This window comes from Corvus hawaiiensis, chromosome 4 (genome assembly GCF_020740725.1).
Source record: "Corvus hawaiiensis isolate bCorHaw1 chromosome 4, bCorHaw1.pri.cur, whole genome shotgun sequence".
Classification (NCBI taxonomy): Eukaryota; Metazoa; Chordata; class Aves; order Passeriformes; family Corvidae; genus Corvus; species Corvus hawaiiensis.
The window spans coordinates 972,578-989,455 of record NC_063216.1 but is presented as its reverse complement, the minus strand read 5'-3'; the positions used below and the strand labels follow the sequence as shown (position 1 = coordinate 989,455).

General features: G+C 38.1%; 1 protein-coding gene across 13 annotated transcripts in view; it reads right to left on the bottom strand.

Moving 5' to 3' along the window:
* Window positions 1-16,878, bottom strand: part of ERC1 (ELKS/RAB6-interacting/CAST family member 1) — a 283,730-nt gene that overhangs the window by 88,010 nt on the left and 178,842 nt on the right. For all 13 annotated transcript variants that reach the window (XM_048300324.1, XM_048300335.1, XM_048300327.1 and 10 more), the window contains one exon: window positions 13,908-14,068. In XM_048300324.1, the coding sequence (XP_048156281.1) occupies window positions 13,908-14,068 (161 nt within the window). The remainder of the gene's footprint in view (window positions 1-13,907; window positions 14,069-16,878) is intronic.

Genomic DNA, 16,878 nt, shown 5'->3' with positions numbered 1-16,878 from the left:
TTATTAGGAGCATAAATGCAGCTTCATTGTCCTTCTCTCAATCAGGCTATTTTAACCTCAGAAGTCTTGCTCGTGTGATTGAAGCTTCTCTCTTTTGTACTTTTTCTACATGTATATGAAATAGAAGAAGCGAAATGAAAGAGTCAATTAGCCTCTTGCCCTGTACCATGTAAACAATGAGTCCTGTTTACCCCAGGGCCTAACGGAAACTAGTTTCCTGAAATCAGGAGAGGTTGATAGGTACAATATGAAAAATAAAGCTTTAAAAAAAAATAGATTTGTTTTATCACTTTTACAAATATGCTTAATTAAACCATTTAAAAACCATCCTGCTCTTGCATGTTTTACAAGAAAAGTGTGTCCTTCTCTTAGCCTTTTTTTTCAATTATAAGCCATATACACAAATTTTAAGTTAAATCTCGGCACGATTTTGCATTTACTTTTACAACTGACAACTTTAAGTGTTATGAATAAGGAATATATAACATCCCAATTATTAACTAACACAATGCATTTAGTGCACATCTCCATTCACAGAACTGGCTTACCATGTATCATTTTGTTAACATTTATAATTTTGCTCTTTAGCTAATACAGACCAAAATTTGCAGGATTAGACAGTGGTACAGATTAGAAGAACCAGCCAGCCATGCATAAGAGAAAGAGTGTTTTGGCAACCAGCCAATGAAACCAGACATTCCCCAACAACTTTAAGGACCACTGAAAAGTTTACTAACTATAGAAAAACACATTCAAAGCCAGCTTTTCCTTAAGGATGACTCCAATAACAATCAAAAAGACAAAAACATAGCTGAGTTTAGTGTAACTGTGAAACAGAGTGGGAAAATATTTGTGCATGTGGCTGTCATAATTCTGTGACTTTTCAGTGAAAAGACAATCGAGGACAGAAAAAATATCAGGCAAAACCAGAAAAAAAAATATGTTAGAATGACATTGAAAATCTACTGTTCTTTGTTAAATAATAATGTACTTAAATAACATAAGAAAAAAAAATTGATGTAGCTTTGATTTTTTTCCAAGTACACAGTTCAGCCATGCAATGAGCTATCAAGTACACTGCAGCATCCTCAAAGGAGACAGTGAAAGAGTCAGCTACCAGCAGTGTTTTAGGAATAAATTATTCTTCCATAATATGAAAAAGGCACAACTCGTTAAAACACCCTTTCAGCCTTAGTGATGGTGACTACCCTATGGTGTGGAAGTGGCTCAACTGCAAGTGTTTTGGGACTAATCATTCCAAAGTTTATAGGCAAGTCTGTGATCCAAAGTGCCATGAAAACAGTGACTCCTAATCCCAAAGAGCCTGGGAAGCACTGTGTTCCTGAATGAGAAGCAGAGGGCCAGGGCTGAGAACGTGACCTTTCAGTGGGGCTAAGGAGATGACAGAAATTCAGTGGAAGCTATGAGGTCTTGCAGCACAGAGGGGGTTTACAGTGCCACATCCTGGGATATCAGAAGTCACCTTGAAGTGACAGCGAGCATCCTGTCAGTGCTGAGAAGCTGCCAGACCAGACTGCAGTCTCTAAGTGATGCTGATGGGAATTGTGATGATTCAGTTTTTCTTGGTGCCTGCTTTGGGATTGCACTGCCCAAATAATGGTACCCAGTATCACATGAGCTGCCCTAGGGTACAAAAGACAGGAGGCCAACAAAATATATAGAAGATCCATGCCTTTCTGAAGAGGCGCCTGGAAGTCCAGTGGGATAATCTAGTGCACCAGAAATGGCAATTGACAACACAGGGCTGATCTCCTCAGAACCAACAACTAAGGGATCAACAGGTGCCTCAAAGCTGGAAATGAGCTCCTTTCTTATCCAACATAAATCTTGTGTGTAGAATGGTGGAAGTCTTAAAAAACATTTTTTGGAGTCCAATGTAAATTAGAGATCATCCCTGGTAGGCAGAGAACGAGGTTCTGAAGACCAACCAAAGAGAAGGACTTGAGAAACAGAGAAGATAAGAATGAACCTCACTGTGTATCTCCTGGTCTGTGTCCTATTCAAAACAATCTTCTATCATGAACAAGAAAATTAATTTTAATACTGCCCTTTAAATAACACTTGAATAACATCCCTTTGTTAATTCGCAACAGCAAATGAAATCTTATTTTGGGAGTGCAAAGTCCAGTTAAATTATTTGAGTGTGGTCTGAAAATCACTCTATTACAAGAAACTTATACAATTTATTCATGCCATTTGAATTTTTCTGTGCAGTTTCCCTTATTCCTAAAAGATAAACACTTTTTTTTTCCAAAGGCTTATTTCAAGAGTTAACATGGACTTTGTAACTGCTTTAGCATTCACAGCTGGAAAGTGCTACATAATGTCAAGTATCATAATGAGACCTGAGGGCCACAGCATAAACTGAAATTATAGAAGACTGCACAATTAAAAAAAAATAGTCTATTCCTAGAATGTGGAGACAAGTTATTGTAACCCTTTTTGATCAGCAAACTCCTCTTGTTCATTAAAGGTGTAGGTGTGCATTTCCAAGTCCCAGCAGATTGTCACCAACCTCAGCTGAAGTGCTGGGAAGTTAAGAAATGAAATACTTCCACTAGGCTATCCTAACTCTTACCTCAAATCAAAACACATAGTTAAGACATAAACTAGAAAAATGGGCGGTGCATGAATTCCAAAGAGGAATGAGAGGGGGTTTTTTGTCCAGTCCTTCAGCTAATACTTTAAAAAGACTTTTTCTAAGACTTGTAGGATTTCTTTGGGAATAGAGCATCTGAAAGGTAGATTTTGTCCATTACAATGCATGTTCCAGACAAGCCATATCAATATACAGAATGGGAACGAAAGTTTAACTGAAAATCTGGGAGTGTTGGTCATAAGGAGTTAAATTTTCCGTCTTTACCAAGCAGGCATTTCCTGATGATGATCTGCTGATTTATGTACAATTGCTTCGAAACTGACTTGGCAGTGGGAACAGGGGGTAAAGCAACTCTGAAGAGCTGAGGGTTTTATTCCATGCATCAGACTACAACCTGACAGCTCTTAAAAAGTATTCCTACCTTGAAAATACACTAAATTTTCATTAAATCATTGATCTGCTAAGAAACTTATAGAGCTTATCAGAGTCTACAGAAAATTAACTATACTTATTTATAAAATAAAAATGAGCCATACTCTAGACAAGCCAAACAAAACACAAGTGACGCATGCACATTGCAGCCACAGGAGTGTCTGCACCATGAAAATGTGTAACCACAGCTGGACTAACGTAGGTGTACTCTAAAAAGTGTTAGACATAACTTACTATACTATTTACATATTAATACCACACTGCTACTTTGAGAGTTAGTAAAAAGCAAATGAAAGTAGAATAGAGATCTATTAAAAGACAGTGCATGTCCCATGTATGGGAATAAAGTTATTTGTAGCACTGAGATGAAAACCATATAGCTGCCCAATGCAATTTCTGTCCCTCTAGAACTATTTTCATTAAAAGCCTACAAGTTCTGTTTCAGGAACAGGCAGCTAAAGATGAAGTCCTTACACTTAGTTGTATTGAAGTTGCACTGACATCATATTTGCCCATCAAACAGAACAAGAAATTCGGTATCTGTATGAATGCAGACAGCGGGGATGTATCCATACGTGCCATGAGGTAACATGGAGCACCCTGTCTCCCCCAAACAAGGGCACAAAACAAATAAAGAAAGGTGCTGTCAGCTGTGGTGTGTCCAGGCATCCCTGACTGCCCTTTTCCAATTCCCCCCCACAGGAACTGCTATTCCCATGCTCCATGTTGCAAAGGAGGCAGAAGCTCCAGCAGTGGAGAGCCCTGCAGGGAAGCCTCATTGGAATGTTGTTTGAAGGGGCTGTGCATGACCCCAGAGCATTGCTCTAGTCCACAGGCTTCTTCTGTTTGGGCCAAATGCCACATTGACACCCCCTGCAGCTCAGCACCAAACACCTTTTCCATTCTCCAACAGTTTACTTGCCTTTCTGCAAAAGTGTTGGTTTCTTTTGGCTCCAAAGACAGCCTCACCTGCAGGGTTTCATTTTTCTGTTTGACACCTTGCTGATTTTCCCTTACTGCACAAAAGAACTTGCTCCAGAGCCTCTTTCACAACTGCTTCTTTGTAGTAAATGAAAGCCTTAATAATTGTATTTTGATTGTAGAGTTGATTAATTTTGACTTTGTTTAATTTGTGGCATTTGCTGAGATCTTTGGGGCTGGGAATTGGAGAGCACACTGTACCACTGTACTTTGGACATAGGGGGTTTGCCAATTTATTTCTTGCCTCATTTGTCACAAAACCTATGAAACTGCAGTCCAAAGCCAGCTTCATATTTTTAAAGGCAAGGCAAAAATGTATTTGTTTTTCTTCTAAATTAACATCTCCTGGCTAAATTAATCTAGTTTTTCAAACTCAGAACCAGAGCCCTCACTAACAATGAGACTCTAGTAAGCAAGATAAATCCAAAAATCAGCTCAGCAAAACAGAACAGATTGCTTCTCTCCAATTACGGCACTGAAGTTGCAAGAAATGCATATTTAACTTTAGGTACAGTCATATAAAACAAAGAATGAGGATGTAGAAAGTATCTGTATGAGAACATGTTAGAAGAGAGAAGTAAATGAAGAACTATGTACCTTACATGCATAACATTTCCTATGAAACATTCGTGTCTCAAACAGTTAAGATATCCAAAAAATCCACAAACCAGTCTCTTCGCATTTCAACTCCTGACACCACTGAAGTTCTGTGGCCATGGGTGAACAAGTCACTTCATGTTTTGCTTTTCAGTTTATTCCTTTGAGGAACAACAGTAGCATTTCTCCAATTTTATTTAAAAAAAAAAAAAAAAAAAAAAGACTTAGAAATGTAAAATCCTTCCGTGAAAAGAACTAAACCGAAAAATACTATTATTTATAGTTGCATTATTAATATTTTTGAAGAAAATGTGACTAGATGAGATAAAGGCTTTTTCCAAATATCAGAAGATATCCCTGGTATTCTTTATAACCTAGCAAGTTCTAACCCTTTCAGGTTTCCTGCCTAATGAGGGCTTGAAAGGCAGCTAAAGTTTTGCAGCTACTTTGAACCAATGAATTAAATTATTTTATTCCTTCCAATAAAAAAAGAAGTTTCCTTTGCATGGAGAATACTCAACATGAATTACCTACAAAAGCAAGTTTCTCTTTAGAAGTTGCATCTGCAAGCCAAAGACAGTATTAACAGACAGAACTGAGCCCACATCACATGTGGAACAAGCTCATGCATATAATACATTTTTACAGGACACATTTTTCATTCTTACAGACATTCAGTAAGGAAAGTATATGACTTGTGCTGAAGAATCACAAAAACTGCAAGCTAACACATTCTCCATCCTCAGCTTCACCTAAAGTAGCCCCAAAGCACATTGAACTGTATTTAAGGTATTTCTGATATGTGGGTGTAAAAACCTCCCTAGAACCCCTCTTCGCATTACTGAGATGAGTTTGAATTCTCATCTTGCTCCCCAGAACACCTGAACCCCCACTGTGGTGTTTTGGCAATACCCACCTTGGCTTGTCAGCCACTTCACCATGGACAATTTGAAGAGCAGCAGGCTTGGGAGAGGCCTCTAAGGACATCATGTAGCTGAGGTTTCCATTTCAGCAGTAAACTACTGTTTATTCTTTTCCAGCTACCTACTTTCCCACTTTATAGTGGTTTAATAAGGAATACAATCCCTACTTTGTTGATGAGACAGTTCTGTGAGACGATGACACAAACCCTCCTGAGATCAAAACTCCTATATTACCAAAACCATGACTTGGCATATGGGGACACCTTGTTGATTTGTCATGATTTAGTCTCAAACAAGCTAATTTCTCTGTTATTCAACACTTAACAATTTTCTAAACATCTACAAATATTTTTGACCATTTCCAATCCTTTTCTCATGAAATCTCTCACTGCTCAAAGCAACTTGCAGTTGTCATATTTTCACAACAGTCTCAGTGGCCTAAAATCTTTATTCATGAAACTAATGAAATGATCAAGCTAGTTGATTGTATAGCAAATACAAACGATATAATTTAGTTTAACCTCATATGCAAAGCTGGATTCCTAGATTACATAGTGGAAATAAACTAGTGTGATCCTGTAGTTTCCAACTCAACATGAATTTTAAAGCTGTAAAATGCCAGCAGACTGAAAAAGAATTATAGGTCTAGAGAAAGCTACAGCCATGTCTATTTAGTGCTTGAGGCAGGGCTGAAAGAGGGATTTAAGCAACACCAAATATAACATGTATCAAATGATTTTTCAGAATTCCCTACGTTCCTATATGCACTAGCTTCTAGTACAGGAAGACAGTTCTCTTTATCCTGCAATCTGCAGAAAGGATAAAACTACTGAACTGGGGAGAAGTGACTTAATAGCAATGATAGCATCATACCTCAAAGACAATTTCATAGTGCTTAATGTCATCTTTTAGGATTTCTAAATGAACAGTTCTGGTCAATTTTCATGTTTTTAACTCCAGTTACATGGAATCACTTTCACTGCACACAAGGTAGCACCAGACAAACCCAAACCAACAATTCCCGAATCCTATCGCTATGGAGATTTCTCAGAAATTTCACAGACTTGCAGATGATGATTCTTATTTTGCCTAAAAGAAATCAAAAATATTGTTTGGGAAGGGAGGAAAACAAAACAGACATCACTGATATTCCCATACAGTATAAAGACAAAGACTCCATGTACTGCCAACAACTTGACTCATTTCTCCACTTTTTCTTACTCAACTCCCACTTGTTGTCTTCCAGAACTGCAGGGAAGCAATTACTTCCTTCAGAAGTTATTTCTGTAATTAAAGCAAATTGACCTCACTTTAAAAAAAAAAAAAAAAAAAGAATTTCTGTTCCACTCCAGAAAACAGCCTGGAGTTAGACTTTGCCTTACCTACACCCTGCAAAGCTACACTGTTATTTTAAACCCAATAAAAGAGCGACTCGCACATGCACAGTGACCATGTGAACACATCCACCCTGTGAGAGTTCCCTCCTTGTATTCTGAACTATGTTGACAATGTCCGGATGGGATTTACAATTGCTCAAAGCTACTATTGTTCACACTACATTAAATCTACAATATATGCAATGAGATACCATAATATTTTCACTTGGAACTTCTATTAATCCACAACTTGACTGTATTTAATGAAATATGTAGTGCTCACAGAGTTGATTTATATCCATTACTATTTACAGTTCACGTTTATAAAAGAGGAAAAAGCACCCTAAGGAACTCATGGTTCTTTTGACTTTAACAGAAAGTAAAAAGTGTCTGATTTGGTTTAGCTCAGTAACACCCCTGGAAGCCCCAGAATCTTATAGCTGGATTAGGGATGGCGACAGAAATCACTGATGCAGCTGAAACAGCCAGCATAGGAAATCTACTTCTGCTATCAACCCTGAGCCAAAACACTCCTGCATATTTTAAAACAAAAATTGCAGTTATATTTATGCTTCTTGTGTATAGAATTATACACAAACAACGTCTTTGCATGCAGAAAGCTCGGAAATGTACTTTTGCCAAGTGTTGTTCTAGAAATAAGTGGAGTATTCATACTTCCAAGGGAAGATTACACAGATTCCCTTGAACAGATAAACTTTTACTTCTGACAGAACTTCTGACTGTATTTAATTATACAAAATAAAGGCACACAGAATTAGTTAGCAAAAGGCAGTATATTGGTGCCCTTAGAGCTATCTGACAAGCAATCTGTTCCATATATTAGTCAAAATAAAACCATCACTCTCCCTATTCCTCTACCAATTTAACACTGGGTTACCTAGAAGAAACCAACATAACTCTTTTTCTTTTAGATAACACGATCTGCGTAACGGCTATGATTAAAACAAACTTTTATCAAAGCAATGCCCTCTGGGCAGTAAAGAACATGAAAATTTTCTTGTGCTGCACCTGTTCCCTAAGATTGTTTGCAATAATGACTAGCAAGACTGAGAAAAGACAAGAAGGGTGTTCATTCACTAGCGTCAAGATTGTGTAAGCCTAAACAAATCATACATTTAGTATGCCAAGATCTCTATTGATGAGATCTTTCAGAGCAATTTCTATAAGAATGTTGTGATCTATTAATAGAAAACGAAAGCATGACTAAACCTCTGCATTTTTAACACTGAGGCTGTATGCTAAATTTTTTAACATTCTCACTTGAAAGAGATTTAATTTTCTTTCACCATCTAGAAAACTATGCCACTAAAGGGATGACTTCCACTAAACCCAGTCCCTGGAAAAACATATCCAGAGAAATAATCTCCAGCGGAAAGGCATGGGAACAAGAGCATAGTGTAGCAAAATTCTCCAGAAGTTAATGACTGGATCTCTTTTTCCCAACTCCTCCCTACAACATCAATAGTCTTGGAAATTACTGAGTGGAGCAAAACGCTTTAACACTACCTGGTGTAGTTTTCAGCAGTTCATTTTGCTTCCAGGCCTGTCATGGCTCATTAAGATAGTACAGTACTTTCTGTCTGCAAGATTGTTCTTGGGGACCATACAGTTCAAGATAAAATGAGATACAGAGGTTTTATCACAAACAGGACTGTGACACATGCCAAGGTTTTAGTATCTGAAAAGCTACAGAAGAAAAAGATTTTCAAGGCAGGTGAAGCGTAACAACAAACCAGTTACAAAAGGTAAATACAACTTCCCAATACTTAAAGAAATGGAGTAGAGCGCAACAATCTAATTCTGTGTGTACTGATACGGGGCACTTGGTTTATGTAGGCTTTGCTAAAGGTTCAAGTCTTTGCTTTGCTGTTTTATCATTCTGTGACACTTTGAGATTCAAGATTCGCTTACGTGAAACATCTGATCGACCGGTTTAGTACTGCTGCCCAAAAATGGGTTAAACTCTTCTGCTTGCTTCCATGATTCAGGCCATCTAGTGTGAGTTGCACTGAAAACAGTGTGGCAGGCTGTCTCTAGTGCTGCCACTCTGAGGCTTGTGTCTCAGAGTGCTCAAAAGGTTCATGGACAACGCAGGAGGACAGAAAGTGTAACAAGGCTCATTCCTTAGTTGCCAGGAGAAAAAGAAGTGCAAAGGAGATTATGTTTTGTCTCTAGTTTCCCCCTGAATTTAAAAATAGTAGCAAAAGTCATCACATTTGAGAGTAACCAAGATCTTTCAATAAACCTGAGCCTCAAAAGACACAATATATCTGCACACTGTATTTCAGCTTTCCTATTGGATTCTGTACGATTCGCTTAGAGATTAACAGCAGTTCCAAGGTCAGTTTATTTCAAATTATTTAAACATGAGGTCTGTATTGTTCAGTAATTAGAAATGTATTATTTTTCCTATTTCAGACTACTTCAACTGAAGTTTCTACAATTTAGTGGGGCAACAATATAGAATTAAAATAAACATATACAATTAAATATTTTATGCTTGAAAATTGAAAAGGACAAAACAATGGTAATAGGACACTAGCATGTTCATTTTCACTGTACGCCCTGAAAAAGACATATAAAAAAGAAAATTCTAAAGCTAATAGAAGGAGAAAGGGACTGACACAGATGCACTTGTTCAGTTTTGCCCCAGACAGTGAATCCTACAGAGACAGAGCGCCTCCTGTGGGACTTCAGCTGATTTAAGTTCACAAGAAGTAATTACAGGAGAAGTTTTGGTACCACTGCTGCCATCACGTGATGGTCTGACACACCAAGTGACCCACAGACCCTGTAAGTCCAGCTGAATATGCTGAAGAGCTTGTGCTGGGCCAAGAAAGCCACACCTTGCTGATGTGAGGGTAATGTGCTACCACTCTGTGGCACTGACAAGGAACAAAAAGGGATTTCAAACTATGGAGACAGCTGTTCATCTGCCCTGGAGAACTGTTGTTAATCCATATGCATAAAGCATAACTTCTTTAAAGACAAAAATAATTCCTTCATGTCCAAGAAGACATTGTGGATGAGCTGACAAGTTGTTGTTGGAGGGACATCGATACTTTGGTTTTTTAGTTCTGTTCACCATGGGTGCACACAACCTGAAGTATTTTTGTTTGGTTAAAGTGTTTGCAGGGCTTGAAACTAGTTCACAGCTCATTTTGGATCAACTGATTTTACTTTTCTGGCAAATAAACTGAGTCAATTAATCAGTTTCTTTTTGGACTACTTTCAATTTCAGCTTCATACTCATACCTCCAGACAATGCTGCTTTATTGCTGGGAAGATGAACTTTTCAGAAGATAAACAACCTCAGCTTCCACTGACTTAATTTTCAGTCGTGAGTGTTCATGTGCATGCTTCTGTATTTTTCTTATCTGAGAGTCAGAAAATGAAGACGTGGACTTCTCCATCTACCAAATATTTTTAAGTTGTATCATGCAGGAAAACTGTAGCAGAGATATGGGTGAACAGTCCTCCTGCATAGCCCTGCCGAGGTTGGCATATTTTTTTTATGAGTAGCCCTCCTGTAGCTCTCAACATCATCCAAGATGAAAAAAGGAAGGTATACAATAAACAGCCTCATTAGCTACACAGGCCTGGTTCATTTCTGACCACTCTGTATCAAAGAAACACTATCTGTGGGATGAATTCATGTAATTAGAAACTACTGTGATAACTACTCCAAAGATGGCTCATGTACCATCAGACAAGAAATCAAAAGATGTTTTCTGACAGATTGATTTTGAAACATAAATTATTTTCTGCGATAACAATTAATTCATCTGCAATATCCTTGATTATTTTTCAAGAAACAAGAGGAGAGTAAATTATTCTCAGACAAGTAATAATCCTTCTGTTGTGAGCCAGCAGGATGAAAGATTCAACTCTGAAGCGCCAACTACATTATGTAAGTCTGCATACCTTGAATTATAGGGCTAGCAGCAATTGCAATTAGCAGGAGAAGGCATAATTCAGGAAAGGGCTATTGGATAGTTTTCCAGGTCTGAAAGAACAGATTGAGGAATGCCCCAACTGGGACTTTTCAATCCTGAAGCACATGACTAGGAAGAACCTTCTGGTCCTTCTGACCATAACAAAAGGCCTGTCTAGTAAAAAAACCACGCAGACACAGTGTCTGTTCCCCTTCCCTGTAAGTGCAGTGTCCGCTGCTACAGATTTGGCAACTGCATGAGCTCGGCCTCAGATTAGACTGTTTGTGCTTGGTTATTTTCACACACTGCCAAAATTTGCTGACAACACCAGGAAAAAAAAAAAAGAAAGTAAAACTGGTGATTTTCAACAGTTTATAACTCAGCTCAACCTAAGCAGGTTTTTATGGGACAAAGAACAGAGATTTCTCTGTAGACAGCACTTTATTCCTGCCTAATTTAAAAGATTTGCTGTGAATGATGGAAACATTAGAACTTCTTAAAGAAAACATAACAAAACAAAAATCCTAGCAGTTCACTAGTATTTCTCTACAGTAGATCAGGGTTGGTGATATAAATAGAGACCATTATCTGCCTCTCTCATAATTATTCGCAATAAAGTTTTTTTAAAGAAAACGAAAATATTAGACTGACAGGAAGAGGGCTTCAGAATACACAGTATTTCTTTAAGGAGTGAAATTTCTTGCTTGGAATAATTCACACTTGAGCTATTCTAGTGGCACACTATTCCCTAAGGAGTGTGAACTGATCTTCTCAGGGTTACAGAGTCAGTAGTAAACACAAGTTCTACTCTACGAAACAGTATTTTAAACATGTATTTTCACTAGCATTATATCTAACAACTTCCTATTAAAACCCAGAGGTAACTTTCTGGAGTCCCCTTGTTGCTTTAACACTTTCTTTCACTCCATATCTAGAATCTCCTAAAGCAGCATTTCTTAAGCTATTTTTCTTGTCTGCTCCCCAGCCCCATTAGCAGACTGCAGGGCCTAGGTTGTTAAATCTACACCGCTATCAAATCTCAAATTTAATCAGTGCTGGTTTTGAGCACCTCAAACTTTTCCCACTGAAGCATGCCCTAAAACTTAGGAAACAATACTGCTTCACCATACCTTTGAACACTACCTGTACAACAGCTATTTGTCTCCATAAGAACTCCAAAAGCAGCTAATTGCTTCACTGTTATTTTTTACAGGTTTTTTTACAGATTACTGCTATTTTTCAGTTGAAATAATAGTGAAGACTTTAACAACATGAGACACGCTTTGCAAAACCAGAAAAAAGATGAGTGCTTTTCATAAAAGACATAGGCTGGGAAAGCAGGACAACAAAAGATATTGGAGTTTCTGTATATAAAATAAGGTATTTAATTGACTGGGAGTCCTCAGTAGAGACTTGTTTGCAACAGAGCCTCATGGTGAGAGCGAGTTTTTGAAGTTTGGATGCCTTTGGCAGCTTTACAGAACTTTAAGACAGACCAACTATGACTAAAACATGCTCAGCTAGTTAACTATACAAACGTAATGCTTTTTCCATCTTTCTCTCCATGTGCTGACAGCATTACCATTCTCTCCAGTGTTCTTCTTCCTTCTGAGGTACAATGGATCTACCAGTTCATGTAGTCCCTGATACTACATTTCAGTACAAAATTTTCCAACAATAACTTACACAGCTAAGAGAGGTCATCATTTAGAAGTGAGTAGTTATAGTAAAGGATCTACACAATTCCAAATACATTTCAGGATATACAGTACACTACGTGTAGATTTTAATGAGAAGGTTTGGCAGAGCAGTTTGGCAGAAGAAAGTACTGACAAGTGATTGGATATGGGATACATCTCCAGTTGCTTTGGATTCCCACATCACCTAAAGAGCTATTCTTCCCATCCCCCCATACAGCAACTCTCAAGGCAGTCAAATTTATAGCTCAATAAAATTTTTTATTAAAAATAAAAAGTGTGGCTTTTAAGTACTGCAGTCTTCCAACATCCTTATGCCAGGTCTAGATCAAACTGTTGTAGCTGAATATGAAGCTGGGGAGGCTTGGCCCACTTCATACAGCACTCCTAAGTTAAAGTTTCAAGATCTAAGCCACCTCTTTCCATTTTGTAACAGCTGTTTTTCTATCCCTTCATTAAAAAAAAAAAAAAAGGAAAGGAAAGAGACCAGTGTAGAATAGTTAAACAAATAAATAATGGCTCACAAAACCACAGTGGAAGAACCACTGCTAGTCCTGCCAATAAAAATGTTCCTTCTCTTCAGGGCTGGCTAAACAACTGAAAGTGTTTCTAATGAACTGCTGGCAGCGCTATCCATCATTGCACTAAATGGATTCATGTCTCCCTAAACTAGGATAAGTATTTATCTGTAATGCACAGTCAGAAATTAGGAAGTATTTAAGCCTGAGAAGTCTAATCCCTCTCTTCTCCCCACATCCTCAAAGCTTGGTTTTATCCAGGCTTCCCTGTGTAAAGATGATGAGAAAAGTTTGACTGACAGAGAACTTCAAACTGCTCCAGTGCTAATGAATCATCTGCATGAGCTTGAAAAATACTTGAGCAGATCAGACATCTGCAGTCTGATTTTAACACTACGAACACCTGACATTATGTTTATCTCTTCCCTCTTTTTCTTGTCATTTGCTACACTGACTTGCACCTTACCTTGAAGTAGTTATAGGCTGCTCAAAGCAAGATGGCACATTCATTAGATAAAATGATTGAGTCCCAATAGTTGCTTAGGATCTTTGAAGTTGCTGTTGTGCAAATAATAGTAGTCTACTGTAAACAATCAAAAGGAAGAAATGTTTTTGAGCTCTAGAGGAAGTGTGAAAGTCATGTCAGTAATCCCTGGTCAGAAGTCACCTCTGAAGGCTCGACTGATTACAGACAGCTGTTATCTGCAGAGACATATCCATGCAGGGGCTATCTTTAGAACGAGGATGAGAAAGGAATGCAGAGACATCAATAAAACACGTCTACAAATAATAAAAGAAGACACTTACTTCATTTCCAGGACTTCCTCCAAATGTTTCCTTCTTTCAGCTCGTAGGTTGGTCAAATGGGTTTCCTTCTCAGCCAAAGACTGTTGCGTAGAGGACAATTTTGCTTTCATCGACTCCAGCTCCTGTTTGACCTTCTCCATAGCCATCATCAGCTCTTCTACCTAAAACATTTTTGGAGAAGACAGGAGGAGAGAAAAATAGTGCAGTGTGATCAGCTGGAACTTACTAAATGTCACAACTAAATTGGAGCACAAAGGTTACCAGTGCATGGATGCTACACAGCACTTCGGGAGGCTGGAGGCATCATCCAGTGCTGTGGACAGGATGTCTACACTTGACCAAAGCAACATTACAGCTTGTGAGTTAACTTAGCTTGGTCACTGCAACATAACCATTACAATACAAACCTTCAACTCTTCTGTATTTCTGCTTTAGAAAACGTACCACAGGGATAAGAGGATGGCCTGTCATGTTAACACTGGCCCACAAAAATGCAAGATATTAAATGAAACACATTAATAATATGCCAAAAGGATAAAACATTTTCACTGTAAATGATGCTAAAGAGAAACTACATGTGCACTTAAGAACAAAGGTAATATTTCTGAAGCAGGGAGAGGACTGGGCTCCCATGAAGACGTTAGTGAGGCTACTTGCCTCAAAATACGGTTTGAACAATGCTTTTAGGCATGTGCTGGGATTTAGCAACGTAAGACATTCAAAGAGTTGCTGATGGCAGAGAAGTACAGCAGAACAATGCTCATATCTTCAGCAAACGGGAAAGATTCAGAATCAACATGATTATAAATTCTAGCATAGATTTTACATAGATGAAGAGTAATTTTATTTTGCACTCAGAACAGGTTCTGTCTCAGGTAAAATTTATCATTAATTAACATGCAATATCACAATAAATGCTCAAATCTAGCTACATATAGCATTCAAAAACCTCTGAATGTGCTTTAATAATTTTATAATAAAGCTCAATGGAACATGTTTCACTGACTTCTTCCATGTAGGTTTTCTCCTTCCATCACAAGCAAGTTTTCATAAACAATTTTATCGTGCTTTCAACGGGAGAAACTCAGATGCTCCTGATGCCGCACATAATCAAACATTTGTATAAATTTAGTATGAAACCACAGCACTGCATTGCCTTTATATCCCTCCATAGCAATCAACTTGTGATCCATCCTGGAAGTGAATGACTGAAATTACAACAAGCTCAGTTTCTACTTACATGTTTTTACAAAGGAGAGTTGAGCATGTCATTTGCTATATAGGTGCTGTAGGAGGGAAGTATGTAACATGCTTTAATAAATCCTGTACTCCTAAAGGCCGACCTAATGACTCAGGACAAAAATAAGACTGGTTTTCATCCTTAATCGGTGACAGAGCAAGAAGCACTGCAATTGAGAATTAGGAGATCTACAAAAATCTAGCATAGACATGGTGCAGCGTTTACTGCAGAAAGCCTTTCTACTTCCATTCAAATGCAGCTGCCAAAAGGTGGTATTGTTATGCTCAGCAAACAAAAAAAAAAATTAAAACATGCAATTATCATAAACTATTCACAATGTATACAGCCAAGAAGTCATCTAGTAATCAACAGACCAAAAGAGAACTTCAGTGACAGGTAGTCCAAACCTGCAAGCATGGATATAATAACCAAACTTTCCCTGTTTTAATAGTGTTTAGCATGCAAAACAAGATTAGAAAATATGTCAACTTTTAAAACTAAGAGAAAACTCCTTAAAATCAAATAGAGAAAATATATCAGAAAAGACTGCAAAGAAGGACTGCAGAAATAACGAATAGCAAAAATACTGCTAGGATGGAAACTGATTCTTAGAAAAATGGTGGGGTAATGAAGGTGCACTTGTGCATCAGCTGCTGGGATATCAGCGTCTGCTTCTGCTGGATGGATCAGAAATATGTACACAGACATTTTCCTTTAAACTGAAAAGAGGCATGCCAACTATAAACCCCTCGGCTTGAACAGAAAAGCACCTCAAATCAACAAGCCCCCAGCCAACTGCAACAGTCAAAAGGGCCTGTGTCAATCCGTCAGCTGTCAAGACAAAACAATCTGTGAAGCAACGTCTTCTCCATAATCAGGTTTGAAATATTTCTGACCGGCTTCCTCCCACTGCCAGCCATCAAGGTCTGTGATGCTAATGCTGAAGGACTGGTTTGCTTGATGTAGATCTGTAGCGTGTCAACTCTGTGCTGCTTTGAAGGCATGAGGAGACTGGAGCCTGATATCTGGGCCAAGGCTCCGAGGGAGAGGTGGCAAGGGCTGACTTTGCAAGAGTATCTCATAGCAGTTTTTATTGCAGGCACTTAATCTCTTTCTCATCGCTCTGTTTGATAACTTTTAATTCTAAGGCTATAGATTGCATTTTTGCAGGCCAACAGAAAATTGATCTAATCATGTATTAGGAATGGCTGGAATGAGAGTAGCTTTTAAACTCTGCCAACAACTTGGTTTACAGAACTGTCATTACCTTCCATGCTCTCCAGCAAGGGCCATTTGTCACGCAATTTACTAAAGACAAAGTTCATCAAAATAGTGATGATTGTATTCACAGTAAAGACTTCATTGTTCAGATTCATCAGGTTGTAGATAGGCCATGGGTCTATTTCAATTAAACTTCTACAAAACAAAACATTTTATTTGGCAGCTTATGAGTCTTAGTGCAGACCTGTCCCAGTAAGCACTCCTGTGAGAAATGATAGAGGAATATTCACTGGAAGCAAACTACTTGCAATGCACATCTAATTTAGCCTATACAAAAAACTTAACATCTATCCTTGAATTTTTTTCCTTAAGAGCAGGTAATTATAAAATAAAGAAAAAATATTTGCCAAAACCAGAGCTCTTGGCATGCTGAGACAGAGACATGCCATTGACATTTTCAATTTAGCTGTGCGTGAGCTTGTGTCAGCTGTAGCTAGAAAGTCTCCACCC